Raw genomic sequence first — 25,166 nt, forward strand, 5'->3', positions numbered from 1 at the left:
CCCGGAGACGGCAAGGTGGCTTTCGGAGAGCTTCGGGAGCCCGACGCCGGTTGAGTGGAATGTACCACTGTTGCTGAGAAACGGGGGTCCAAGAGTTTCTCATAGATGGGAGGAAAACAAACAAACAAAAAAACGCATGACAAATTTGAAGGGAGCGGAAATATCGGGACACGAACCGACCAACAATAGGACTTGTTGGCCGCGCTGGTGGACGTGGGTAGAAAAGGGGCCGCTCCAACGTGTTGGGCGCCCCCCCCCTCCCCTCCTTCCTTTTTAAATGAGCTCACCCGGGAACTCTTCTGCCGCTCAGCCGCCGTCCTCCGAAGACTTCTCCCGCAAATGCAGCAGGTAGGACCGCCAGTACTTTGAAATGAACATTGTCGAAGATGCTTCTCACATACCCGACTACTGTACTCCCAATTCACGCGTCATGTATTTCAATTGTGTGTTTATCTTTGCTTTATTAAGAAGCATCATCCAAAGGTTTCGCGCATGAAGGCTGCCGGAAATCGCGTACGCGTTTGTTCATACAGTATTCCCGCTGTAGAAGAACTTTGTGTGTCCCTCCCGACTTTAGGGCCACGGCCCGACTGACTTTCGACTCTGCCGTGAATGTGAGCATGTGGAGCAAAGGCGCGGACTTCGGCGCCCGCCCGGATGGACGCGCCGCCGCCGGGCAGCTCCGTTCTTGTGAGCGCCATCCCAGTCGGGCAAAATCCCGAGATGCCTTCCTGGAAAAAGGCAGCCGGATGAACGGGACCGCGTCCGAGAGTTTTTCCCATGGCGGCGGCGGCGGGTCGCACGCATGCCCCGCGGCCGAACCGAGCGGCCATCGAGCGAAGCGAGCCCGGGTGGAGAAGATCATAAGAGGCATGACCGGCTCGCCAGTCGGGGAGATGAAACGAGACCCCGCGCAAAGACCGCAGGTAAGCGAGAAGCGGTTTCTCACGGCAACTCTTCCGGAGGAGCGACAGCCGACGCGGAACTGCTCATCAGACACGACTTGGAGGGATGGCCCCTCTTCCGAGGAGTCTGAAAGCATCTCAAGCGGAAGCTCCCCGGGGTTCGACAAGCGGACACATCTTTCACTCACGGCCGGTGTTTTAAAGTACCAACTGGCCAGAGCTGTGACGAGTACCGGCGTCGAGTCCATTTTCCAAAGCGTGCCGCGACGAGAGGGCCGGTGGCAAAAAGCGAGCGCCGAGTCATCCCCAAACGCTCATCGGCAGTCCTCGGGTGGCAATGAGGTGCGGGTACCCGACGTTCAAACCGAGGCGCTTTCTCTGGTGGTACCGAGACACGGGGCGGACGGATTCCACCGCCTGCCGTCGGGAGTGGAGCCGGAACCCGACCGGACTCGGAGTGCCGTCCGTCGCCGCGGCAAAGGAGGCGGCTCGGAGTTTGAAGCCAGGCAAGCCGAGGTGGATGCGCCGCAGAAGTCGGCCAAAGTCCCATCCCGGGTCAGGTCCGGATCCCGGAGGAGCCCGGCGACGACTCACGTGACCGCTGCGGAGTCGACGGCCTCGGCGAGTGTTTGCTTCCCTCGTGTCAAGATGGAGCCGGGAGGTCTTCTCCACGCTCAGCTTTACAGCCTCAATGTATCCTCTCGTGTTGGCATCGACGTTCTAGTTTGTAGAACTGCGTAAAAAACCAAGAAGATCATTCATGCAATCTGGATAACGATCTTGATCCCCCCACCGCCCCACCGCATTTTTTTTAAGTACCGCAAGACCTAAAATAAAATCAATTTGATGAATCCTTTGAGGCAAAGCCCAGAATGTATCCTTTTGTAACGTCCTGGTCTCATGACCACAGTTCAAAAATTTGCTGTGACTTTATCATGCGTTCTCTCATCCAGTTTTTTTCCCCTCATAGCGGGGTCTATCGCGGCTGTCTTTGGTTATTGGGAGGTGGGAAGAGTTGTTTGTCTTTGTGCCCTGCGATTGGGTGTCAGGATGTATCGCCTCTGACCGGAAGCCAGCCCGGTTCGGGTCCAGCTCGCCCGCCACCCCGTTCAGAAAAGGGACGGAAGGGCGCAAGCGGTAGCGAAGGCCGGCCGGGCTCACGACGCGCTTCAACTCGTCGCGGCGCATTCTGAAACGAAAGGCTTTTTCACTCTCGTCTCTGACCTCACTTTGGGGCAAACAAGAGACTCGACTGCTCACACGGTTCTCCAAAGAAGGGGGGGGGGGGGCGGCCAGGCGCGCTGGCGTGAAGCCATCGCTCGCTCCCAGTCGCCGGTCGCTGTCAAGCCGAGGCACAAAACAAGAAAAGGAAGTCCAAAATGTTAAACGAACTGCAGCAGGAGATGACAAAAGCAAGCTGCAGGTTTTTCGGGCCGTTTGGCTGAAATTTTTTTGCGCTTGCCCCCCCCCCCCGGTAAAGCTCACGTCGAGCTCCGCCGTGGCGGCTCACCGTAGCGAGGTGCGTTGTCCTTACCCGCGTTCCACTTAGGAGGCTCTGACCGCCGACCACCTGAAAAAAGCCAAGCTGATGTTTTTCTACGCGCGCTATCCAAGCTGGCGGGTGCTGAGGCTGTGCTTCCGTGACGTGCAGGTGAGACGGCGGAGGGAGGCCCCGTCGGTGCCAAGGGTTCGCTCACGTGGCCTCTCCTGTTATTGCAGGATGAGCACAGCAAAAGGCTTTTGATGATCTCACTTACCTCGCTGTCCACCCCCCCACCGCCCCCCCCCTCACACCTTGCAGTTCACACGCCGCGGCGCCTCCCGGCTCATCAAGTGGTTCAGTAACTTCCGCGAGTTCTACTACATCCAGGTGGAGCGCTTTGCACGCCGCGCCTTGGCGGAGGGGGCGGCCGACGCGAGGGCGCTGTCTGTGGGCAGAGAGTCGCAACTTTTCAGAGTCCTCAAGGTGCACTACGACAAAGGCGGCCACTTCCAGGTGAGCTTTGCGCCGGCCCGGGAAGCCCTTTTCTTTGGCGCCGCCGACAAATTTTGCCGTACGCTCGGGTTCACAGCTCGGCACGTTGGCCTCAAAACCCGGGCGCGACGGGAGTCCGAGTGGTTCCGCACTGCGCGCGCATTTCATCGATCATGAATTTTCTGTCCGAAGGGATATGCGGATGCACTAGACAAAGATTGGTCTGCGTCATCGGGCTCTGAAAACAACAGACGGCTACCCTGGGGTCAAACGTGCCGCCAAAAGCCAACCTTCCTTGTGGGGAACGGCGGCGACGTAAGATGGCCGCCCTTTGGCTTCAGCCGCAAGGGGCCAACTGTTAGCCCGCGACTTCAAGTGATGTTGGTCTGGGAAAAGCCAACCGATATGGCTCAACTTTATTGGTGGTTCATAGGACAGCTTCTGCATTTTGTCTTTTTTTTGGGGGGGGGGGTCATGTTTGACTGATCACTGTCAAAGGCAGTCAGAAAAAAAGACATGTTCTTGAACACGAGATGTGATCTGAGAACATGGGCCAACTTGTATCGCTGAAATCCCCGAAGCAGCGGGATTCCGCTCGACGGCTTGACCCAGTTGGGTGTTGGCCAAGCAAAGGCGCATTCGTGGTGTTAGGGCCCCACGCAGCAGGCGTTTTTTGCTTCACGTCGGCGTACCTTTTATCGACTACGCCCGCTCTAGGATCCGGGCGGGCGCTGGCCCAGATCGCTGCGCTCAAGGGCGGTCTAATTGACGGATGGGCCTTTCCAAACAGGTCCCCGACGGCTTCCTTGAAGTGGCAGAACTTACGCTGCGGCAATTCTACGCTGCCGTTTCCACGGGCAAGGACCGAGATCCATCGTGGAAGAAGGCCATCTACAAGGTGATCTGCAAGCTGGACGCCGACCTTCCGGCGCAATTCATGCCTTACGGAGCGGGAGAGCCTGCCGACGACTTGACGTCTGGGCTTCCGCAACGGCGCCGTTGGCTTACGCGGGCCTATTGAGCCGCGAGGCGCTTTCCATCGGGAGCATCGACGGGCCCCTTCGAGTTTTGGAAAGAGGAACTGAATGCAAAAGGACTCGTTCGTGAGAGCCCCAGGCATGACATATGGGGGGGGGGGGACGACAATGATCGGGATTCCCTGCGACGGCCATCGTTTCCAGATGTCGGCCTAACTCATCCCGAGCCTAAAACAAAATTCGGTCACGCTGTCTCCGCGTGTTACGTGGCTTTCCTTCAACCTGTCAACTTTGAAAGAAGGAGCATTCCGTTTTCTCATTCAAGTCACCCGGCTACTTTGTGCGCACTTTCAAACCATTTTGTGCACGCCGCGTGGTCGTCCGCGCGCCCGAAGGAGTCGGTCGGTTGTGCCCACAAAGTAGTTCCTCGTGCGTACGTAATAGTTCGAGTCGTGTCCCCCCACCCCCTTGGGTTTCGAATACTCAACAGATTGAAGTACACAGCGGCCGCTCAAAAGAATTGCACAGTTTCAACAGCTCGAGGTTGTATCAGCTAAAAGTCCAAATCTTGCAGTGGACTGGCAAGAAAAGGGGCTTGGGAATGCCGGGAAACGTTCCATCGGCAAGGTGCTTTTTGCGGAATGCAAGTTTCCTCAAACGAAAACATTTGCTGGCTGCCGAGATGCAAAATATTCTCTGTTGAACACGACAATGCACGGACGGGCAGGAAAAAGTGAACCTCTTCTCAATTGCCTTGCCTGGATAAATTAAAGATTGGGGGGGGAAAAAAAAAATCAAGAGCAGTTTATTTGCTGCATTTGATTTTTTTTTTTTTTAACCGCCTGAAATAATTTGTGGATCATTGATGTGTGTCAACAAACCCCAAAGAAATAAATGAAAACCCACGACTTGAGTGCTTGTTGAATATTTAATGACAATTGGAAAGAAGTGACAGCTGGAATAATGTTGAACTCTCTTCATCGGGCCATCTTCATCTTTTGGGGTGGGGGGGTCGGGGATGTCATCCGAGCCCCAATCAAATGGTCGTGACAAACATTCTCGGTAGACGATCGACGACTTGCAAAAAGAAACGATGTTCTGGTCCCTCGGCGAGGTCCGAATCCTTTTCGATGATGGGGGGGGGGTCGCCCTTCTTTTAAAATAGGGTCCTTGCCAAAGGGCGAGGCAACAAAAAGTTGGAATGTTGGTCGATCAAAAGGGAATCGGGCTTTCCAACCGTCAGAAATGTCTGGGAAAGGCGCGTTGCGACTGCGCGACAGCATTTGCGCCGTATGCGCCGCCAAGCCCCCCATCGTGCCGCAGGTTCCTCTTCGCTTTTCAAGCGGCTGGCTTCACTTCAAAATGGCGTTCCAATCAAAGACCGATGACGGAAAATTCCAATGCGTTCTTCTGGAAACAATGGAAATGTCTTCTTCCTCATAAAAAAAGTACGTCTTGGTGACGGCGGAGACTTTGCGTTTCCAACTCCCGAGTACGACTTGAATGTTCAAGCGTGAAGACGACGGGCGTGCCCTAGGATAACAACGCGATATGAACACACCACACATGCATACATACATATATCTATATATAGATCCGATAGATCTATACATACATACATACATATATGTATGTGTGCGCGGATGTCTAGACCGGCACAAGCTGAAGACGTCAGAAGACGACTCTGGAGCTGAACCAAAACATTTTGCACTTTTAGTGACTGGCCACTTTGGGGAAGCTGGAAGGCCTCATTTGCATTTCTGGACTCGCCGATGACCTCGAGCTGAGGAACAGAAATGGATGACAAGAAAGACCTCGACCGATGAATGCGACCGCAAATTGGCCAATTCGAGTGTGTGAAATTTTTATTGTTTTCTTACAGTCGACATGGTTTGACAAACCAACAGCTTACAGATATAAAACATCAAGAAATCACATCTGAATACACAAGAACTACTTGAAGGATGACCTAAACCTATTTAAGAAAGGAAAAAAAAGTGGAGCTGTCCTTGTCAAAGAAAAATCAAGAATTGATTGAAGAGTCTCGTGTTTTTACGGTTCGGAGACCTGCAAAACAAAACAAAGATTTTGGAGATTTGGGCGCCAAAACAAAAAAGCGGTCCAAGTCCCGGCGATGCTCAAGCGCAACCGATCGACAAGTACTCAAAGTCTTCTTAATTGAAAAATCTCACGTGACCTACACGGAGAAACACCGCGACGCCGCTTTCAAATAAGTCTGCCGACCGGCGTCAATGCTTTGAAATCGCACGCCAAAGCCGGACCCCATTCCTTCCACTTTACGACGGAGGGACGCCGAAGCCTCGCACGGGCGGCCTTCCCGCGGCCGCGCGACCGGCAAACCTCGCGCCGAGCCGCTCGGAATCATTTGACGAGCCGACGTCACGCGAGTTTGCGTTTGCGTGCACGCTGCACCGAAACCGACACGCTAGAAGAGAGCCGCACGTACCTTTGTGGAAAACAAAGCCCTAAAAGGGCTTCAAGATGATCTTTCAGAAATACTTTGTACGGTTGAGGGCTTTCTGCGCGAGCCGCCCGCTATCGTCGGTGATTTTCTCCCAGTCCGTTTGGCCCACCACGAAGCCGATCGCCCGTTTGCGATCGGCGTCCTTTTGCTCTTCCAGATCAGCCCATCGCACCTAAAGAGGTTTTCGAAAGAAGGGGGAAAAAAGTCAACGGCGGTTTGAGCAGGACATGCACGGCTCTCAATTTGAACACGAAACAAAAGCGCGGAGCTAAAAAGCGCCGCCTGCCCCCCCGCCGGGTCTATTTCAAGCGGGGGCATTTCATGGTACGCGAGGATGAATTAAGCGGAGCTGGGCGGGGAAAGGCCCGCGGGTGCCACGCGGAGATACGGAAAGTATTGCTTTACCCTCTTCTTTCCCGGCTGAGACTTGCGAGTGGCGTAGTCGTCGGGCAGCTGAAGGAAGTCCTCCAGGCCGCCCGCCACGTGATCGCCGTCGCGCTTCCTCTTGCTGCCGCTCCCCAAACCGTCCAGCTTGTCTGAAGAAATGCACCACCGTTGCTATTCAGGTCACGGCGGACAAAAATCCCGCTGGCGTTTACGGGCTGCAAAATATGCCCGCTCGTCTCGTCGAGCTGCTGCTGTCAAGTACTCTGCTTTACCGATGAAAACGCCATCGTTTGTTTGCGGGCAAATTAGGCTGATTGCCGATTCTGAGCACACCCCCCTCCCCCCCACTGTGATGTTGACATACGGTCCAAAATGGATTGGCCCAATGTTGACGTCCAAGCTCATTTTCCCGTTTCTCGCCACACAATCGACTCGAGTTATTGACGAGGCCACAGATCGGGAAGGCCCGCGATGCGAGAGCAGCGCGACTCGACGTCCGCCCCGCTCTAGCGGTTCAGCGTGTCCGTCGATGGCGCGACGGCAGCGGGCTTTGTCCGCAACAGAGACCCCCCGCTCGGACGAAGCGGATGGCCGTCGAAGCTCCCTTTCGACGTAACCCGCCGACACCGTTTCCACCGCCGCTGTAACGTTCACGTCGTTCATTAACTCATTTGCAGTTTCACGAGAACGACCGGAAATAGCGAGAAGGCCTTCATTAAGACGAACCGCGGGTAAAGCGAAGGGCCGCCGCAACCTCGCTAACGAATAAAATGTACAGTGCGGGATTCCCCCTCCGTCGCTTAGCAACACTTCCAGACCGACTCGTACGTCGCCGTACTTTCGGAGGCGCAGAAAGACGGTCCCTCTCAACATGCCTCCCCCCCGCCCTCCATTTCAGCTGTACGCCAACATCACAAATCAAGCCGGGTCATGTCAGGGGCGCAAACGTGGAAGTCTTGCGGGTTGTTGTCAACCTACCCAGTTTTGCTTCCGACGTGTCCATCTCCCATTTGCTTTTTGGAATGTAGCCCTAGATTAATTAAAACAGACACTGCAGAGGTTAAACATGGCGGCAAAAGAGAGAGAGAGAGAAGCAAAAGGATGAGCGCTCGGATTCTGCTTTCGGAGCTCGAGTCCAATCCAAACTAGAAATGGGAAAAAATGGATTTGGTGAACTTTGCCACGAGCGCAGACGAATGCGCGCTCGTGGCAAAGACGGCACCGGGAAACCCTTTCTGATAGGTTTCAGCTTTGGTCGGGTTTTGGCAAGAGTCGCCTTCCTCCCGAGGCGTCGCTCGCCGCTTTTGGGCCGCGTCGCCGCTTTTGGGCCACGTCACGCCTCACTCGTGATTTTCATTGGCGCAAGTCGAGCGCTCGCAACTCAAGCTGAAGGCAAAGGGCCCCGTTTTCGACCCAATTTGAACGCTTGCGGGGCAACCGAGGAACCCTGAAGGCCAAACGACGCCAACGTTGGCTACAAGGAGAGGCTCAAACACAGACGACGCTTGCGGCTACGCGTCGGACGATGTTCAACACAAACAAGTCAAGCTGCCAGACACCGCCACACGCACGCGCACGCACACAAAAATAAGCCCGCCGGACAAGATGGTTTTTGAACCGGGTTCTACAATATTCTGATGGAATTTGCTCCCATTGTAAATGACAGGCATGAGTGACAAGAAGACATTTCCGGGTGGTATTTGAACCCCCGAATGGAGGCCAGGATGTTTGGCTTGGGTCTTGCAACAAACAAAAGCACAACTTCCAAATGAAACATTTCAGATCCACGGCAAAGAAAGAAGGAGCCCCTCGTTTTCCCACAAATGGACATTTTGGTGAAAGGAAGAAAAGGACAGTCACCCCCCCCCCAATAAATAATAGATCAAAACAAGGAGCATTTGCAGTCTTCATAACACAACAACAACACTTTTTTGTCATACATTCTAAAAGATTTCATATGACCTGGCAGTAGGAGATAAAAAAAAAAATCTCTTTCTCTCGTTTTTTTTTTTTTAAAGATGAACTTTTGCACAACACAAGCGCCATGGCGTCTTGTGCAGATTGTTGAAGAACTCCGGTTAGAAACCAAAGTAAATGAGCAGAAAGCCCTTGCAGCAAAAAAAAAAAAAAAAAAAAGGTAGTGGCGATTTGTATTTATTTATTTTTTATTTATATATTTTTTTTTAATGTGAAGAGCGGTCATTTGGTTTTATCAGGTGGTCGATCGGGTAAGTTGACCACCTCTCTCTCTCTCTTTTTTTTAAATTGATTGATGGTAATTCCCATTGCATCCATCACTTGCGGACCACCGTCAAAAGCACAATGGAAACCGGTCCGGTTCACATTTTGTTATTTGCTCACTATTTGGCTTCACGGCTCTCTTGTGGTCCATCAAATCATGGCAAAGGCAGTTGGAATGCGAGCCAAAGGAGGGGCCCCGGGAGGACGCCGCTCACGCACTGATTCTTAAGATGGAGGCTGCTGCCCATTTAAAAAAAAAAAAAAAAAAGTACAATCCGGTGCTGAGAACAAATACAACTGTTGGGCCCGAGCAGAGCTTTTTATGACCCCAGTTACCGTGGAGGTGGTCCCCGCATTGTTGAATGGGAAACAAAGTGTGTGTGTGTGTGCGTGTGTGTTTGTATGACTATTCTTGTGAGGACCACTGTGATTTTAAGACCAACGTAGTGAGGACATTTTTGACAAGTGAGGACATTTCGGCCAGTCCTCTCAGAAATTTACTCTCATGCCTCAACACCACTCTGTGTGTGTGTGTGTGTGTGTGTGTGTGTGTGTGTGTGTGTGTCAAAGTTTGCTTTCAAGTCGCAATTGCATAGTAGCTCTATGAAATTGCGACTTGGAAGCAAGCCGTTTTGGACCAAGAATGTTCCGTGTTCTTTCTTTTTCCTTGATGTTCACTGGGTTTGTAAAGCGCTTTCCACAAGAGCTGCGGCCGGCCGTTGTGAAAGCGCTCGCTAAATCAGGATGTGTTGTATGGTCAGAATACGCGACCGTGTGACAAGCAAAAGACAAATTTTGCATTTCAAATGATCGGTTCCGCTCAAGTCGGAATTGCTTTTTTTCTCAAAGGGAAAAACAGGATTTCCACTTGAAATGAAGGCGAGGCCACGACGAAAAGAGCATCCCACAAACGTGAAAACGAGTCGGCGCACGGAGAGCAAAATGTCCTACCAGATCGCCCTCTTCTTCCTCCTCTCTCTTGGCTTCCTCGGGCTCATCCTCGGGGTCGAAGTCTTCCATTTCCACCTGGTAACGAAGCCGTGTTAGCCGAGGGTCCGAAAGCGACCGAAAGGCGGTCGCGAAGAACTCGCCTCCTCGATGGCGGCGTCCTGCAGCAGGGCTCGCACATCCAATCGGACCATGTGGCGAGGCGTGGACTCCCAGCCGTTGGACATCTGCGTGAGGGACAAGCCGTCGGGACAATTGTCCTCCAACATCGCACCGGAAACGCGTCGTTTGCGCGACAGACCTTGGCGATGTCCTTCAGGGTGCGCGCGTGGGCGTTTCTCTTCGCGCAGGTGTGGGTGTCGGCCACGATTTCGGCGATGTAGACCTGGACGGAACACGAGCGACGGTCACACCGAGGGACGGGGGACTGAATTTTGTGCTTTGAGCGTACCTCAAAACCTTTGGTCTTAGCGGCGCTCCAGAACTGATCAAAGTGGTTGACCCGGTTATTGATGGTGTCCAAGATGATGAAAGGGAAAAAGCCGTCGTCCAGAGTCTTCTTGAAGGTCTTCAGCATGCTGCTGCGGTAGGTGTCCTCCATCTCCGGCTCGTATTCGTACTCGAGAACCTGGAGGACGGCGTCGCATTGCGGGAAACCCGATGCCGTTATTTCGGCGCCGACGTCACACCGGCGCCTTGACATACGCCGCCGCCCAGGTCTAATCTTGTTTCAAAGGGAGTCGAGGAGCTTTCGCCAAGATTTTTGCGGCCGGCCCCGAGCCCGGACGGTACAATCCGGTGCTGAGAACAAATACAACTGTTGGGCCCGAGCAGAGCTTTTTATGACCCCAGTTACCGTGGAGGTGGTCCCCGCATTGTTGAATGGGAAACAAAGTGTGTGTGTGTGTGCGTGTGTGTTTGTATGACTATTCTTGTGAGGACCACTGTGATTTTAAGACCAACGTAGTGAGGACATTTTTGACAAGTGAGGACATTTCGGCCAGTCCTCTCAGAAATTTACTCTCATGCCTCAACACCACTCTGTGTGTGTGTGTGTGTGTGTGTGTGTGTGTGTGTGTGTGTGTGTGTGTCAAAGTTTGCTTTCAAGTCGCAATTGCATAGTAGCTCTATGAAATTGCGACTTGGAAGCAAGCCGTTTTGGACCAAGAATGTTCCGTGTTCTTTCTTTTTCCTTGATGTTCACTGGGTTTGTAAAGCGCTTTCCACAAGAGCTGCGGCCGGCCGTTGTGAAAGCGCTCGCTAAATCAGGATGTGTTGTATGGTCAGAATACGCGACCGTGTGACAAGCAAAAGACAAATTTTGCATTTCAAATGATCGGTTCCGCTCAAGTCGGAATTGCTTTTTTTCTCAAAGGGAAAAACAGGATTTCCACTTGAAATGAAGGCGAGGCCACGACGAAAAGAGCATCCCACAAACGTGAAAACGAGTCGGCGCACGGAGAGCAAAATGTCCTACCAGATCGCCCTCTTCTTCCTCCTCTCTCTTGGCTTCCTCGGGCTCATCCTCGGGGTCGAAGTCTTCCATTTCCACCTGGTAACGAAGCCGTGTTAGCCGAGGGTCCGAAAGCGACCGAAAGGCGGTCGCGAAGAACTCGCCTCCTCGATGGCGGCGTCCTGCAGCAGGGCTCGCACATCCAATCGGACCATGTGGCGAGGCGTGGACTCCCAGCCGTTGGACATCTGCGTGAGGGACAAGCCGTCGGGACAATTGTCCTCCAACATCGCACCGGAAACGCGTCGTTTGCGCGACAGACCTTGGCGATGTCCTTCAGGGTGCGCGCGTGGGCGTTTCTCTTCGCGCAGGTGTGGGTGTCGGCCACGATTTCGGCGATGTAGACCTGGACGGAACACGAGCGACGGTCACACCGAGGGACGGGGGACTGAATTTTGTGCTTTGAGCGTACCTCAAAACCTTTGGTCTTAGCGGCGCTCCAGAACTGATCAAAGTGGTTGACCCGGTTATTGATGGTGTCCAAGATGATGAAAGGGAAAAAGCCGTCGTCCAGAGTCTTCTTGAAGGTCTTCAGCATGCTGCTGCGGTAGGTGTCCTCCATCTCCGGCTCGTATTCGTACTCGAGAACCTGGAGGACGGCGTCGCATTGCGGGAAACCCGATGCCGTTATTTCGGCGCCGACGTCACACCGGCGCCTTGACATACGCCGCCGCCCAGGTCTAATCTTGTTTCAAAGGGAGTCGAGGAGCTTTCGCCAAGATTTTTGCGGCCGGCCCCGAGCCCGGACTGAAATCCGCTTTTCTACCGGGGCGGAAGTGATCCGGACGCGCTCTTTCTCTGGGACCTTTTTTTTTTTTTTTTTTTGTGAGGGGACGCTCACCTTCCTTTTGACCCTTTTGCCCGTATCCGGGTCTTTCTCAATCTTCTCAACCTCGGTCATGAAATAGTCGTCCAAAACCAGAACTCTTGGTGGGGCGCCGCCACAGTCCACCTCCTTATCCTGAAGGTTGAAATCAAAAGGCCAAAGTGAAGCCCGCTCTTCAAAAACAAAAAAGCGTGAAAGTACTCACTCGTATGAGCTTTGCGACGTGGCTCTTTCCGCTCCCCGGCAGGCCCCTCATGATGATGACAATCTGCCATGACAACGGCGTCATAACGAGCACACGCGCGCAAAAAAGCGATGAAGCCCAGCGGCGATGAATAAATACCCTCTCGGGCCGCGACAGCCTGCCGGGGGGTTTGAGAAGATCGTCCACGTTTTTGATCTCGGGCTTCTTCTCCGCGGGCGGCGCCGGCTGCGCGAGCGGCAGTGCGGAGGAGGGGGGCCCGCGGTCCTCCGGGTAACCTCTCCGGTCTACCGGACAATATTCACGCGTCAGGAATAGAATATTCAAACAACCCCGATTGACGCCGTTTTGCCGAAACTTACCAAAAGGGGAGGAGCTATGGCCGTAGCGCTCGGGCCCGAGCCGGTCGTGTCCGGGGCGCTCGTAGGGGGCGGGCCTTTCGTAGGCGGGCCTTCCGAAAGGATCTTCCCGATCGCGGCTGCCGCTTCGGTCCCTCTCTCGAAGGTCGTGTTCTCTTTCCCGGTAGCCCGGACGATGAGGGGGCCTACGTCGACGCAAAAGCTCGCGATATATTTCATCCCATCGTTTTTTGTTTTTTTTTTTGATCAAAGCAACACACAACCGGGACGGAGTACCTTTCGTCAAGCGTCATTAGTGAGCTTGGATTCCAAACAAACATACAAACAAAAAACGGTATTACGCGGATTTACAGATGCTGAAAAGTTTGACAAGACAAGAGGAGGCGGGAAGGCGCTGGCTACCTTTCATCTCGATCCCTCGGAGGGTATCTTTCCCTTCCGAATCGTTCCCTTTCATATTCTGCCGGAGGTTTTTCTCGGTAGAATTCTCTCTCTCGGCTGTACTCGTGGCGGTCCGGGTAAGGGTCGGGTCGTCTGTCGTAATAGGGATCTCTGCCGTAAGGCTCGCGCAGAGGTTCTGGGAGCACGGGGGCGACAAATTGTCAATGCAAAGAGCAGAACAAAAAGCTCCCTTACTGAAAGGGACGCTTGACCGAGTTTGCAACTGTCAGCAGTAAAACGACGGCCGGTCTTCGGCAGATCCAATGAACACTTTTTGAAAAAGGCCGTTTGGTCACTCGCTCGGGTCAGGACCAATCGCGGCTCGGCTCGCTGACGTCACGCGAGTCCCGTTCGCCGTTCGCTGAGCCCTGCGCTGGTGCGACGTCCCTTTTCGGTCAAATGGCAAAGTGCGTTTTGAAAGGTGTTCCGCGCACATGAGAAAGAACGAAGGTTGCTACTTTTGATTGCGGCCATTTGCCAGCAAGGTCGAGCGCTCAACCCACCTTTTTCGTATCCCCTGTCCGGGTCGGGCCTCAGCACAATCCTCTCACCGTAAGCGATCTTCTCCACCGTGGTACCGGGTTCTGAAAATGTTCACCAATAACTGTCACAAACGGCGTCGTCACCGTTTCAGACGGGGATGTCCCGATCGGGCGGCGTCATGGACCGGAGATGATGAAAGGTCGAAATTCTTCGCAACTGTACTTGGAGAAACGGGATCCTTCGACTGTTGGACGAGATTCCTCGCGCAGGAGATCACAAAGAGGTGAACCCCGCCCCATCGAGAAACAATCACGGTCATATATCTTGTCTTTGTCGCGGATTCAATTAGCTGTAGGTTAAACGTGATTTTTATTTGACGTTTAACACAATGCCCCGCCGACCTCACAGGAACTGGCTTTGTATTTGGCAACATCGGTGCCACATTTGGATCGTTTTGTAGCTCGGTGACGTTTAAAGTGCTCGGAAAATAGTAAAGCCGACCTTTTTCGCCCGACACCGAAAATCGCCCGATCAGCGCCGATGTCCGATCACGGGATCGCATCCCCGATTTGAAGATTGAAAGGAGCCCCGGCGTGCCGCCACATACCATGTCCGTGGGCGTAATCCACAGTCTTTGGAATGACGGTCGGCCCAGACGTGGCGGGACTCGCATCCCAAGACTGCGTTTTAGCCGCCTGAACAGACGCGGTGGTCATGCCCTGTGACACATTGGATCGGGTCAATTGGAATGTTTCAAGGAGCGGTCGCGACGTGACGGGTTCTTTGCCAATGAATTGAATGCTTACCTTGAGTGCATTTCTGACTTCGGGTGGGATCTCCAAACCCAGGAGCCCGGCAGGGAGGTCAGGTAAAGGGTCGGCGAGTGTCGGCCGAGGTGCGGTATCGGTCTTCACGTCTTGCAGTTCCCTAATAACCGAGGCAAACGCAGACGAAGAAACGATACGGACGGACATATATAGGCTGTGCGGCACTGGAGCCGAGTCAGACGTCTCCTACCTCATGCGTTTTAATTCCTGGGCAGCCTTTAAGATTATTTCATGCTGCCGCTGGGAAAGAGCGAGCACATTCCCTCCCTGTTGGTCGGCCGAACTCGCCGGCCGGTTTTCGCCGGGTTCATTTTGAAGCGGGGGTTCGTCTCTGTGGTCACGGAAGGGGGCGAAGATTCTCTCTGTTGGGGGGTCAAATGTAGAAGGACGATTCCAATCCGGAGGATGCGCCGGATCTTCCGATCGCGACGGCGCTTCGTCCGTGTAATCGCGAACTCTGATATCGCCTCTTCGACGGTCGTGCTCCTCAAATGGATGCGGGGGACCTCGGTCTCTTTCCTCAAGCCAGCCGTCATCACGGTAATGCTCTGGGGCCGGATCGTCCCTGGCTGGCGGAGAACGCTTTCTTTCCCATTCGGGGTCAAAGAACCTGCCGTCGCGTCGAGGGTCGTCAAGACGAGGCGGCCTCCGCTGATGGTCGTCTTCTCCGTGGCCGTAGTCCTCAACGAAACCGTAACCGTATCCATCTTCCTCTTGGTGTGGCGCACCTGGCCGCATGGCACCTCTTGTCCTTCCCCGACCCATAGGCCCCCCTCTCATTTCACCGCCCCTTTCGATGATCTCGTGCGGCATCGGAGGACGTCGGCCGTAGGGTGGCCGCCAATCCTGCTCGGACTCCATCTCGTCTCGATAAAACGATTCCTCGCCGGCTTCCATTTCTTCGTGAGGCGGCGGCGGCCACCTGCCTCTCCCTACTCCCGAGCGCATTAAGTTGTGAGGATCCTCACCGCGGTACATGTAAGGACCCGACTCGTCCATATCGCCAGAGTCCATATTGTAGCCGAATGGCTCTTCATCCGGTGGCCCGTGCGCAAAGTGCGGCAGGCGTCCTCTCCCCGGCATGAAAGCAGGATGGCCGCGCGGTCGTCGACCGCGGCCAGGCGGAAATGGAGGTCTCATCCCTCTCATTGGAGGACCCCCGTTTCCCCAACAAGATTCATCTTCATCATGGTACTCAGCCGGCTCAGATTCTTCCCATTCACTGTTCATAGCTTCCCCTCTACCCATGGGCGGGCCGCCTCGACCCATGGGCGGGCCTCCTCGACCCATGGGCGGGCCGCCTCGACCCATGGGCATGGGCGGGCCGCCTCGACCCATGGGCGGACAGCCCCTACCCAGGTGAGGACCTCCCCTGCCCATGGGCGGTCCTCCCCTGCCCATGGGCGGTCCTCCTCTGCCCATGGGCGGACCTCCCCTGCCCATGGGCGGCCCACCTCTGCCCATGGGCGGCCCACCTCTGCCCATGGGCGGTCCACCTCTGTGCATTGGCGGTCCTCCTCGGCCCATTGGCGGCCCCCCTCGGCCCATTGGCGGTCCCCCTCGGCCCATTGGCGGTCCTCCTCTTCCCATGGGCGGTCCTTCTAAACCCAGCGGTGCACCTCCTCGGGTCATAGGCCGCCCTCTCATCATCGGCGCACCTCTCCTCCTAGGAGGTCCTTGCATTGGTTCTTCATAATACTCCTCCTCTGCCTCAAAGTGATGGTCCTCTGGAATCCAAATTTCTTCACCCGGTTCCTCAGGCGCCTCACCACCAAACTCCTCATACGGTGGCCCCTGCCATTCGTAGTCCTCTTGCTCCGGCACCTCGTAAAATTCTTCCTCGGGAGGCAGAAATTCATGACGCATTTCGTCCGACTCCTTCTCAGGTGGGCCGCTGTTTTGTCCGCCGAAGTCTACACGTCCCCTCTGCCCGTGTCCTCCCCCACGACCTAGCATAGGCCCCAGGGGCTGACCCCGTCCTCTTGCCGGGGGAGGACCAACATGTTGGGGCCTCGACTGCAATTGTGCAGGCGCTTGCTTCTCCTCTTGTTTTTGGGAGGCGACAGAAGAAGCGGTGTTGTTTATTGCAGAGCCTTTCGGTTTGGGGTAATCCTGCGAGGTAGCTTGTTTCGATTCCGTAGGAGTAGCAGCGGACTGTGCTGGATTGCCGTCGACTTGTTTGGGTGAGTTACAAATGTCCATGGAATCATCCTCCTCTGTGCTTGTAATTTGGGTTTGAGGAATTGGTTCGCTGGGAATAAAAAATCCAACACTGTCCAGTGTGTCATCCGTCATGTCTTTGTCAGCGGTTGCATGACCAAATTTTGTTTTACTCGTTTGTTCGTCAGTTGGAGGCAGTTCAACCGATTTTAACGAAGACGGGCCACTGACGGCTTGCGCGGGGCCTTGTTTGGCTTGGGGCGGGGGCTCTTCCTGCCTCGGTGGCGGCGCCGGGGGGCCTTCGGTGGGAGGCTGCGGGCCAGCCTGTCTCGGGGGCTGGTCGAATCTAGACTGCTTGTCGAAAGGGAGCGGAGGCGGACGGTCAAATCTGGGCGGACCGTCAAAACGCGACCCGGGTTGGTTCAAACGGGGCGGTCCGTCAAAGCGCGGGTGGGGTTGATCAAACCGAGGTGTTCCGTCAAAGCGCGTCCCTGGTTGGGCAAACCTAGGTGGACTGTCAAAGCGGTGCGGAGGTGGCTGAAACAGAGGCGGACGCTCAAAGCGCTGATCAAATCTCGGAGGTCCCTCAAACGGCATGGGCTGGCTGAATCCGGGGTTGCTTGCTCTAAGAACATATGTTGATACGGTAAAACAATGTCGTTATCATGAACAGCGAAATGCACGGTTGAATTCTATTCAATCTGCGCTTGATCAGCGACAAGTATGGGCACTGACCTCGGGCCCCCGATGCTGTTGAAGTTGGGTGGCGGAATATTGACAGGACACGCGGGTCGCAATCCGGCTGGGGCGCCTCCCTTAGGTGGCGGTCCAGCGGCGGTTGGGGAGTGCCGAAGACCCGGCGGCGGACCGGGCGGCGGACCTTGCGAGGCGGGACCGACAGCAACCGAAGGAGGCGTTGGTGGCGGCGGCTGATTCATTTGTGGCTGAGTCACCGGCGGCGGCTGACTCAACGGTGGCGGCGGCTGACTCAACGGTGGCGGCGGCTGATTCGTCGGCGGCGGCGGCATTCGCATGCCTTGTCCGGGGTAAGCGCCATACGGCCCCATAGCCGCACTGTTATACTGCATGGCGGCGTACGGCACCATGGCGGTGAGGGTGGCGATGGTCTCCTGAATGTGGGCATTGGTGGCATTCATCTGATCCTGCCACTGCTTCCACTGGTTCTCATAGTCATGCAGCTGGTCTTTGTGCGGGTAGGTTTGGAACTGCTCGAACCACAGCCTGAAGGTGAGCTCCCACTCTTGGAAAAGAGGGGTGAACTGCTGCTTCTGCACTTCGTAATGCCTCAGCTGCACCTCGGCTGACATTGACTGAAAAGAAAACACCAAGGGCTCGATTTATAGCGATCCCAAAGAGTGGGGACTCCATTGCTTGTACGTGCCAACAGATCGCCCGTGCTGTTTGTGGGCACGTTGCGCGTGGTTTACTAATAAAGAGATCTCGAGGCCCCAAAGAGTTCCCTTCCGCTTAAAAGGCCACATGCCGCAACCGTGTACAACACTCAACGCAGACGGGTCGGCATTGGCTTCCTCTTTCCACCTACCTGGAGGTTTGCAGGCTGCTGAATGAGCGGCTGATACTTTTCGAGTATCTGCTGAAGCTTTTCATGCTGCCGCATCAGAGCCTGATAGTGCAAGCTGACTCTCTGCTGCTGAACCTGCTGCCACTGAGCCGCCGCAGCCTGCAGCTGCTGGAGTCGGGCCGCCTCCTCCGGGTCTTGCTTTTTGTCCGGCTTCAACACAGATACGCGGCAAGATTGGAGCGCGCCGCTGCCGCCGGCGCAATTTGAGAGTGTTCCCGGCGAGCGCAAGTGGGCAACGCGGCCCGCGCGAGCATTGTCGGAAAAGCTCACCTCGGGTGGTGGAGGCGGAGCCGGTTGCTCCTCCTTGGGTGGGGGCGGAGGCAGCGCACCTTTGGGAGGCTCGGACGGAAGAGGCGGCTGCACGGCGTGGCTGTTGGGGGGGTCGGCATGATTTGGATTCTGCTTGGCTTTCTCTTGCTTCAGCTTCTGCAGATTCTCCAGATGCTGCTTGTACCAAAGTTGCTGCTGATCCTGGGTGAACATTCATATTTACTCAACCCCTGGAAGACGGACGCATCAAGCTTGCTGTCGTGAACAATGAGTCCAAACGTGCCGGGAATGCCAACGTTTGTTGCTTTGTCTAAGGAGCCACGTTAGCCAAGGGGTAGTTCACCTTGGCAAGCGGCTCCTTTTTTCAAAACCAAATACGCGATCCAACGGTGGCGAGTGTTTTCGAAGGCCGCCAATGCTGCCTTCCCGTCAGAGTTTGTTCAGGGTCGCAAATGTCCGCTTGCGCTTTTCCTGGTCACTGGTAGAAAAACCACTACAGCGGTCGGCGAACGTCTGGTGACGTTTGGGCGATCGTTTGGTGAACATTTGCGACCTTGAAGGAACCCCGGCGCGAACGCATCATTCACTGCCTTGAAAAACACAAGCAACCGGTCGCCGCTTGGTGGGATCAGAGCTTTACTATTGGATTTGCTGTACACAGATGCTCCGATAAAGACCCTGGAACGTTCGAAAGCGTCATACGGACAAGAAAATGTGAAATTGCCGACTGTGATGGTGAAAACCGCGCATAAACCTGCCAACCAAGACCACCGCGTGGAGCGCCCTTTCAATTCAAGACTATTGCTACGGATCATGTGTAGTTGTTTGATCGAAATTGGGATGGATAGAAATTTGTTGACAATTACCTGCAGATTGGAGCTGTCCTTGTCTTTAACGAGTGAGTCATTTGCTTTTGGAGCAGCGTTGGCCTCCGGAGGTTTCGCTGACTGGTGCTCGGGCGGAGGAGGAGCCGGTTTGGCGTCAATCTTGTGCGGCTGTGGAGGAAGCGGGGGCTGCGAGTGCTCCGGCGGTATCGCGACGCCGTCTCCCTTTATGTGCGACTGCGTCCCGCCGCTTCGATCCAACGGGGCCGCTTCCGTCGAATGCCACGCCGGCGCAGAGTATCCACCCGGGGGCCCGCCGGCGCCGTAGGCCGCCGGCGGGCCGCCGTGGTGGAGCACGTTCTGGAGCTGCTTCTGGTGGAGCATCTGGAGCTGCTGCATCTGCTGGCGGTGCTGCTCCTGCAGGCTCGAGAACATGGAGCCGCTCGACGAGGCCTGCAAGGAGCCGAAACTCGTCGGGGACCCCGTGTGGCCTCCGACCTGCAGCTTTCGCGGGCCGGGCGCCCCATAGTTCCCCCACGAAGGGTACATGGTTCCGACAGGAGGCGTCCGGGCGTCGCCGCCTTTGTGCTCACATTCAGCCGGGGACTCCGATGCGCACAATGCTAACGCTCGCTAGCTAGCTCGCTATCGCCAAAACGTGAGCTACTACATCGTCTGAGACAAACGGACAACGTCCCGTTAAAAGGTGTTTTACCCGCACCGGTATCGTTTTAAGTTCTCCCTTAGAACCAGAAATATGTGTACTTTTATCTTTAGGACACAGACACATATGAAGATAAATATATAGATATAGTTTTTACATCCCTCCAGTCGGTTGGAGTGTCTGTGAATGCGGGGGCCAGTACGATCCCGAAGTGACGTCACGTGTTTTGAGTGACGACTTCCGCTAAGTCGAGACCATTCATTCGCTCACAAATCGTAACTTCAAAAATTGACTCATTTATTCACCTTTAAATGTGAAAAGTATGTGATGACTGGTGAAATTGCTCAACCGTATTATTAGTTCATTTTTTGGGTCAACGCAAATGGCGGAACAAATCAAAAGCAGTCAGCGAACAAACGCCAGAGCGATCCCCCCGGCCCCCCAAAAAATCTAAACAAAACAAAACAGCAATGCATGAAAACGTGAACGAGAAAAAAATGTTATGTCAGATTGAACTAAACTGGCTAGCTTTGACTTTCGGGTGTCTTCACCAACCTCAAGAAATAGATGTTCGTTGATTATGGCCGCTTGGGGGCGCCATTTACAAGATTATTTCTACCCAGGAAGCAATTCGAGGTTGTCAATTATTTTTAGATCAGGTGTGACTGAGGGACAACTTAAACCATAATGGCTGTGACGGTAACAACAGAGTAGTAATTGTCTTCAGTGTTACAACCATAACCCAAGTGCAAAGACCCCGCCCCCCAAAAAAAAGACTCGAGTACCCACAGGAGGTAAAAAGAGGACCAACCACTTTAGCTTGCCCTTGAGGTCGTCCGCTATTTCTTATCCCTCACTTAAGACCACCCGTAAATGTGTATTCATTTTTGAGCGCAGCCACTTTAAAAAAGAAACGGTGAAAGCGGATTAATCAAAGCCACCCTGTTAATGCCCCCGTTAATTAGTTTGTCAGCAGTGTTTTAGCATGGCCTAATGACTTCATATTTCACAGATGACATTAGAGGGGTGTTAAAAGACGGGCGTGGGGGGGGGGCTCTCTTCAGGATTGGAGTGCTTTGGCTTCAGACACCCTCGGTGAATGAGCCAGGGTCACGCAGGCCTTGCCTGGAGGGAGAGATGAGACGCTGTCTGGAAACGGGCGCCGCTGGAGAACAGCGCGACGGGCACAGTCGCGAGACACTCGCGCCAAAGAAGGATACGCTTGCGCTGATGATGCGCTGCGGACAGTGCTGGGAGGAAGGCCTTGCAATTACCGTCCCATAGAAACGCATCCTCTTCGTTCAAAGGAGCCGGCCTCATTGTTCCAACGCTTTGGTAGGGGACGCTGAGGCTTGGGACTCCTGTTTTTGATCCGACGCCCCTGAATTTGATGGGTGGAGCACAGCCCAACGCTGCACGCAAGGTGCTGCAGGCGCAGGCCAAAAATAGGGAGGGCATCCAATCAGATGCTCGAGACAAGAAGTGAATGACAATCAAATAACAAAAGGACGCCAAAGAATAAAACTGCGTTTTAAAAACGGACAGAGAGCTGGCGCGCCCTGCTCCCTTGAATATTTGCCAAGAGATTGAAAGTGAACCTCCACCCGCGGACGCCAAAATGTTGGTCAGCACTTTTGGGAACGCTTCCTGAGCAAGAACAAAGACATGAGAAATCGTAGCGCCCCGGCTCACGGTATTGAGGACACCGCATTTTCTCTGTGATGAAAATCCGATGTTCAACAAAATGCTCAATGGAGGCTAATGGATCCCCCAACAAGTCCACGCGCTGCTTCCCAAATGCTTTGTTTGCCAAATCAATTTTCCCATAACCCGGTGAGGAGAAAAGTGATGCGGATTGATCGGCACCTCGGGCCCCGCCCCACCCCGGACTTTGGTTCCAGAATATTGTTTGACGGCCGGACGGATTCATTGCTGTGACATGCGAAAAAAAGCCTCTTCTTGGCGGTGAAAAAAACGAAGAAGCCACTTTTCTGAGCGTCTTTGTCTCAAAGACAAAACGGCCCGACTCGACTCCACACGCTCGGCCGCCTCGGAAAAACAATTTGAAATGAACTCGCCGTGCACCGAATGATTAACCACCCTGATTTGTACAAATTAGCCTTGATCATCAGATGAATGAATGAATGGAGGCCGTTTTTTTCCAAGCGCAACAAAGCAAAGGAACAAGACAAACACGCTGAACGGGAGAGCGTGATAACAAAACGGGCAGTCGAGATTTGAGATAGACAGACAGACAGACAGTTTGGGTTCAGGTCCAACAAGGGAAAGAGGTCCAAAATAGGAAATGATGATGAAATTAGAGCACAATCTCTCTCTCTCAAGCGCCCGCTGGCCGCGCCTGCGCCCACGGATCCTGCGACCCGATGTCGGCCCCCCCTTCCTGTGGCCTCCCCGCCTGCTTTGGGGGACAAGGGCCCCGTTGACATTGCGCAACATTCGTCAGTGCGAACCCGCCAAGGTGCAACGACACGGCGCAAGATGCAATGGAGCGATTTGACCAACTCTGGCTGCGACTCCAAATCCCCGGGTTGAGCCCCAGGGCGGCACCCCGGAGACCCGACGCATTTCAACCTGCCGACGTCCCACTGACAGGAGAGCCGACGTATCGGCAGGCGTCAACGTGAGACTCGATCAAATTAGCCGCCGCACCGGTCAGAGTTCCATCGCCGCTCAAGATATCCTCCGCGGCAGGATCCGTCGTCTCTATTTACACACGACGCCCTCGTTAAAACGGGCTATCGATCTTGGCCTGGAGGTTTGGCATCAAGGTGGGGGGTGAGGGGGGGGTAGGAGTGGGGATTAGAGGGAGGACAACAAGGACGAAAAAAAAGGCAGCGGGCGGCTTCCCCCTCAGCCGCTCACTTCCTCTGCATACGACATCACGGGGACATCAGACCTCATTCATCAACTCGACTCACGTGTATTTCGAGAGCTCTTTCAAACAACCAGCGCCTCACACGGAGCAAAAAAAGAATTGCCATTCATATATTCTCCGAAGCCAATCCCCTCCACACGTGCAACATCATCAACGAGAGCCGCGAATAATATAACCGGGAGTGAGCTTGGACTAATTACAGTCATTGTATCGGAGTCATGCTCATGAAATATGAAAATTGGGCCTGCGTGAAATGAACGGCTTGCCACGATTCCCCTTGTGTGGGCAAAGCAACAAATAAATGAGGGAGTCCTTTCTCGTTGTGCAATTCAGCGCCCGCCCGTATTTGTTTGTTATCACTTGCTGCCTTTTCATTCCGCCTGACCTGCTTGCCCGTGACAGCTGGGAGTGCAGAAAATTGCCTTTGGAACGCGGTTCCTCCCGCGGCTACTGGACATTTTTTTCAACGGGGGGGTTCAACGCGGACCGCAACACTGCCGCATATGCCAGCGCTTACGCTCACCTTGGCACGGGGCGGCGCTCCCTTCATTGGGAAAATCCTTCTGCACCAGGCCTGTCCATCATCACACATCCTGGGAAAAGGGACCCCGACCTGCCCTTGAGCCTGGGAGGAGCGCACCCCCACCCCCCTAAAAAAAAAAAGTAGATTCAACATGTATGTGGCGTGGATGCGGAAGCCATAAATCACAAGCTCCCTCAATTTCCAGCGGAGGCACATTGATGCTGACCTCTCTGCTCCGCTCGCGTCCAGCTGTCGGTTGGAGTGGTCGGCGACGCCGGAGCTCCGACTGACTCTTTGCAACCTAACCTCGGAAGGGGCCCGCCGAAAAACGGCCACCGCAGACAAAAGGGAGAAGCGCCAGACAGCCGGACTGAACTGCATCTTGACAGCGCAAGGTTGCGGAGCGATCATCCATTTTTTTTTTTGGGAACCCTAACCCGGTCCGAAGAGCAACGGGCAGACTCCCTGTGTCGATTCAGGCCTGCCTTCTTGAGACTCTTTTTGGTTTGTCTTCTCATGATAGCCATACTTGTTAGAAACATGGATAGCAAATTTCGGGTTCTTCAGGGAAACTGGCTTTGGGGACTGGATTCTTGAATCTGTCGAGGAGACAATAACCACTTTCAATTTGGTTGCTTTGTCTTGAAAGTGCCCCGAAAAATGCCCAAAATAACACCTGTGGCGCTCTGTGCGTGTGTGTGTGTGTGTGTGTGTGTGTGAGAGAAAAAGAAAAAGAGCGATTGAAAGAGAGCAAGAGAGATGACAGAGAGAGAGAGAGAGCACAAATGAATCCCCGAAGCTGAAGAGGAAGGTGGCCACTTTGGATTGAAGCAAATTGCAAATTGTAAGTGCCAAGTAGAAAAGAAAGAAAAAAAAAAACCCCGAAAAAAAAAACAAAGGCCGGAAGAGAGCAAGTGAGGGAGAACATTTGAGATGTGGTCATAACACCAGAAGCGTCTTTATTGCAGAGCTACCAGGTCACATTAACAGGGTGGCAGGAGACCGGATAGAAAAGAAAAGAAAAGAAAAGAAAAGAAAAGAAAAGAAAAGAAAAGAAAGAAGTGTCAGTCTCCATTTGAAGGCCCCAACAATGTGGTTGGTGGTCTGACATGAGGCATTATTGCACGGGTACGGGCGCTCCGGCCCTCCGTTTGTGGGTAGCGCCCCCCCCCCCCCCCCCCCAGGTCAAGTTTGAAAATGTGAGACACGCAGTGCATCGCGGCACCTTTTTTGCGCATTTTCTGACAAATGGCCTTCTTCCAATTTTCCTCCGGCAGAAAAATGACACACACACAGCCCGCCCACAACGACACGAGTTCCTTTCAAATGTATTCACAATCCAAAAGACATTCGGTCTCGCTCGCGCTCTCCAAATTTTTCGACTTGTGCACTTCAGTACATTTCAGTCACTCTTTTTTTTTTTTTTGAGTGCAGGAGTCCAATCGGTCATTTAATGTGCGTGTGTGTGTCTACACAAACGTGCACACAGACATTGACTTGAGTAGCGTGTGTAACCTCAGTCATGACGGGGTGCTGCGTGTGCAATTGCAAAGTGGGGGGGGGGAAAAAAAAAGAATCGTATTCATTTGGGAATAAGGCTGAAAAGAGAAGCGCCGTGAATCCTTTCCCGCATCATGCGGTCACCCCCCCCAACCCC

At 54.1% G+C, this 25,166-nt stretch overlaps 2 protein-coding genes and 1 long non-coding RNA gene across 8 annotated transcripts; 2 read left to right on the top strand and 1 right to left on the bottom strand.

Moving 5' to 3' along the window:
• The first annotated feature begins 26 nt into the window (after window positions 1–26).
• On the top strand, window positions 27–4,036 carry LOC109524835 (uncharacterized). Of its 2 annotated transcripts, XM_019884948.1 has the most exons (5): window positions 27–926; window positions 1,110–1,598; window positions 2,455–2,556; window positions 2,707–2,901; window positions 3,671–4,036. In XM_019884948.1, exons 1-5 carry the CDS (start codon window positions 621–623, stop codon window positions 3,899–3,901), a joined length of 1,323 nt encoding a protein of 440 aa, XP_019740507.1. In that variant the 5' UTR covers window positions 27–620; the 3' UTR covers window positions 3,902–4,036. The 2 variants fall into 2 exon arrangements, with proteins under 2 accessions (XP_019740507.1, XP_019740505.1); XM_019884946.1 differs by having other exon boundaries at window positions 27–1,598.
• A 1,668-nt stretch (window positions 4,037–5,704) lies between these two features.
• On the bottom strand, window positions 5,705–20,313 carry ylpm1 (YLP motif containing 1). 5 transcript variants are annotated; one of them, XM_019884941.1, is made up of 23 exons: window positions 19,469–20,313; window positions 18,603–18,803; window positions 18,294–18,482; window positions 17,465–18,060; window positions 16,150–17,354; window positions 15,898–15,981; window positions 14,760–15,828; window positions 14,350–14,669; window positions 13,763–13,843; window positions 13,221–13,395; window positions 13,095–13,118; window positions 12,822–13,003; window positions 12,601–12,746; window positions 12,463–12,525; window positions 12,273–12,392; window positions 11,844–12,020; window positions 11,694–11,777; window positions 11,536–11,619; window positions 11,396–11,470; window positions 7,708–7,759; window positions 6,748–6,878; window positions 6,325–6,514; window positions 5,705–5,924 (listed from the first exon to the last, which is right to left on the bottom strand). In XM_019884941.1, exons 1-22 carry the CDS (start codon window positions 19,973–19,975, stop codon window positions 6,368–6,370), a joined length of 5,712 nt encoding a protein of 1,903 aa, XP_019740500.1. In that variant the 5' UTR covers window positions 19,976–20,313; the 3' UTR covers window positions 5,705–5,924; window positions 6,325–6,367. The 5 variants fall into 5 exon arrangements, with proteins under 5 accessions (XP_019740500.1, XP_019740499.1, XP_019740497.1 ...); XM_019884940.1 differs by having other exon boundaries at window positions 14,350–14,461; window positions 14,549–14,669; window positions 15,898–17,354; XM_019884938.1 differs by having other exon boundaries at window positions 14,760–15,846; window positions 15,937–17,354.
• LOC109524844 (uncharacterized) lies at window positions 7,145–21,274 on the top strand. The gene is made up of 3 exons (XR_002170025.1): window positions 7,145–7,254; window positions 8,790–8,792; window positions 21,262–21,274. It is a non-coding gene; the product is annotated as an uncharacterized LOC109524844 (long non-coding RNA).
• Window positions 21,275–25,166: the final 3,892 nt, after the last annotated feature.

Source organism: Hippocampus comes, unplaced genomic scaffold (assembly GCF_001891065.2).
Source record: "Hippocampus comes isolate QL1 unplaced genomic scaffold, H_comes_QL1_v1.1 scaffold144, whole genome shotgun sequence".
NCBI lineage: Eukaryota > Metazoa > Chordata > Actinopteri > Syngnathiformes > Syngnathidae > Hippocampus > Hippocampus comes.

What these genes read in the sequence shown, in the direction of transcription:
- LOC109524835 (XM_019884946.1), top strand. Translation starts at nt 621, where the DNA reads ATGTGGAGCAAAGGCGCGGACTTCGGCGCCCGCCCGGATGGACGCGCC. An exon ending in TGTGCTTCCGTGACGTGCAG is followed by an intron (nt 2,557 to 2,706) that starts GTGAGACGGCGG and finishes CACACCTTGCAG; the next exon opens with TTCACACGCCGCGGCGCCTC. An exon ending in ACAAAGGCGGCCACTTCCAG is followed by an intron (nt 2,902 to 3,670) that starts GTGAGCTTTGCG and finishes CTTTCCAAACAG; the next exon opens with GTCCCCGACGGCTTCCTTGA.
- ylpm1 (XM_019884937.1), bottom strand. Translation starts at nt 19,975, where the DNA reads ATGTACCCTTCGTGGGGGAACTATGGGGCGCCCGGCCCGCGAAAGCTG. An exon ending in GGACAGGGGATACGAAAAAG is followed by an intron (nt 13,396 to 13,762) that starts GTGGGTTGAGCG and finishes CCGTGCTCCCAG; the next exon opens with AACCTCTGCGCGAGCCTTAC. An exon ending in CTAAGACCAAAGGTTTTGAG is followed by an intron (nt 11,778 to 11,843) that starts GTACGCTCAAAG and finishes TGTTCCGTCCAG; the next exon opens with GTCTACATCGCCGAAATCGT.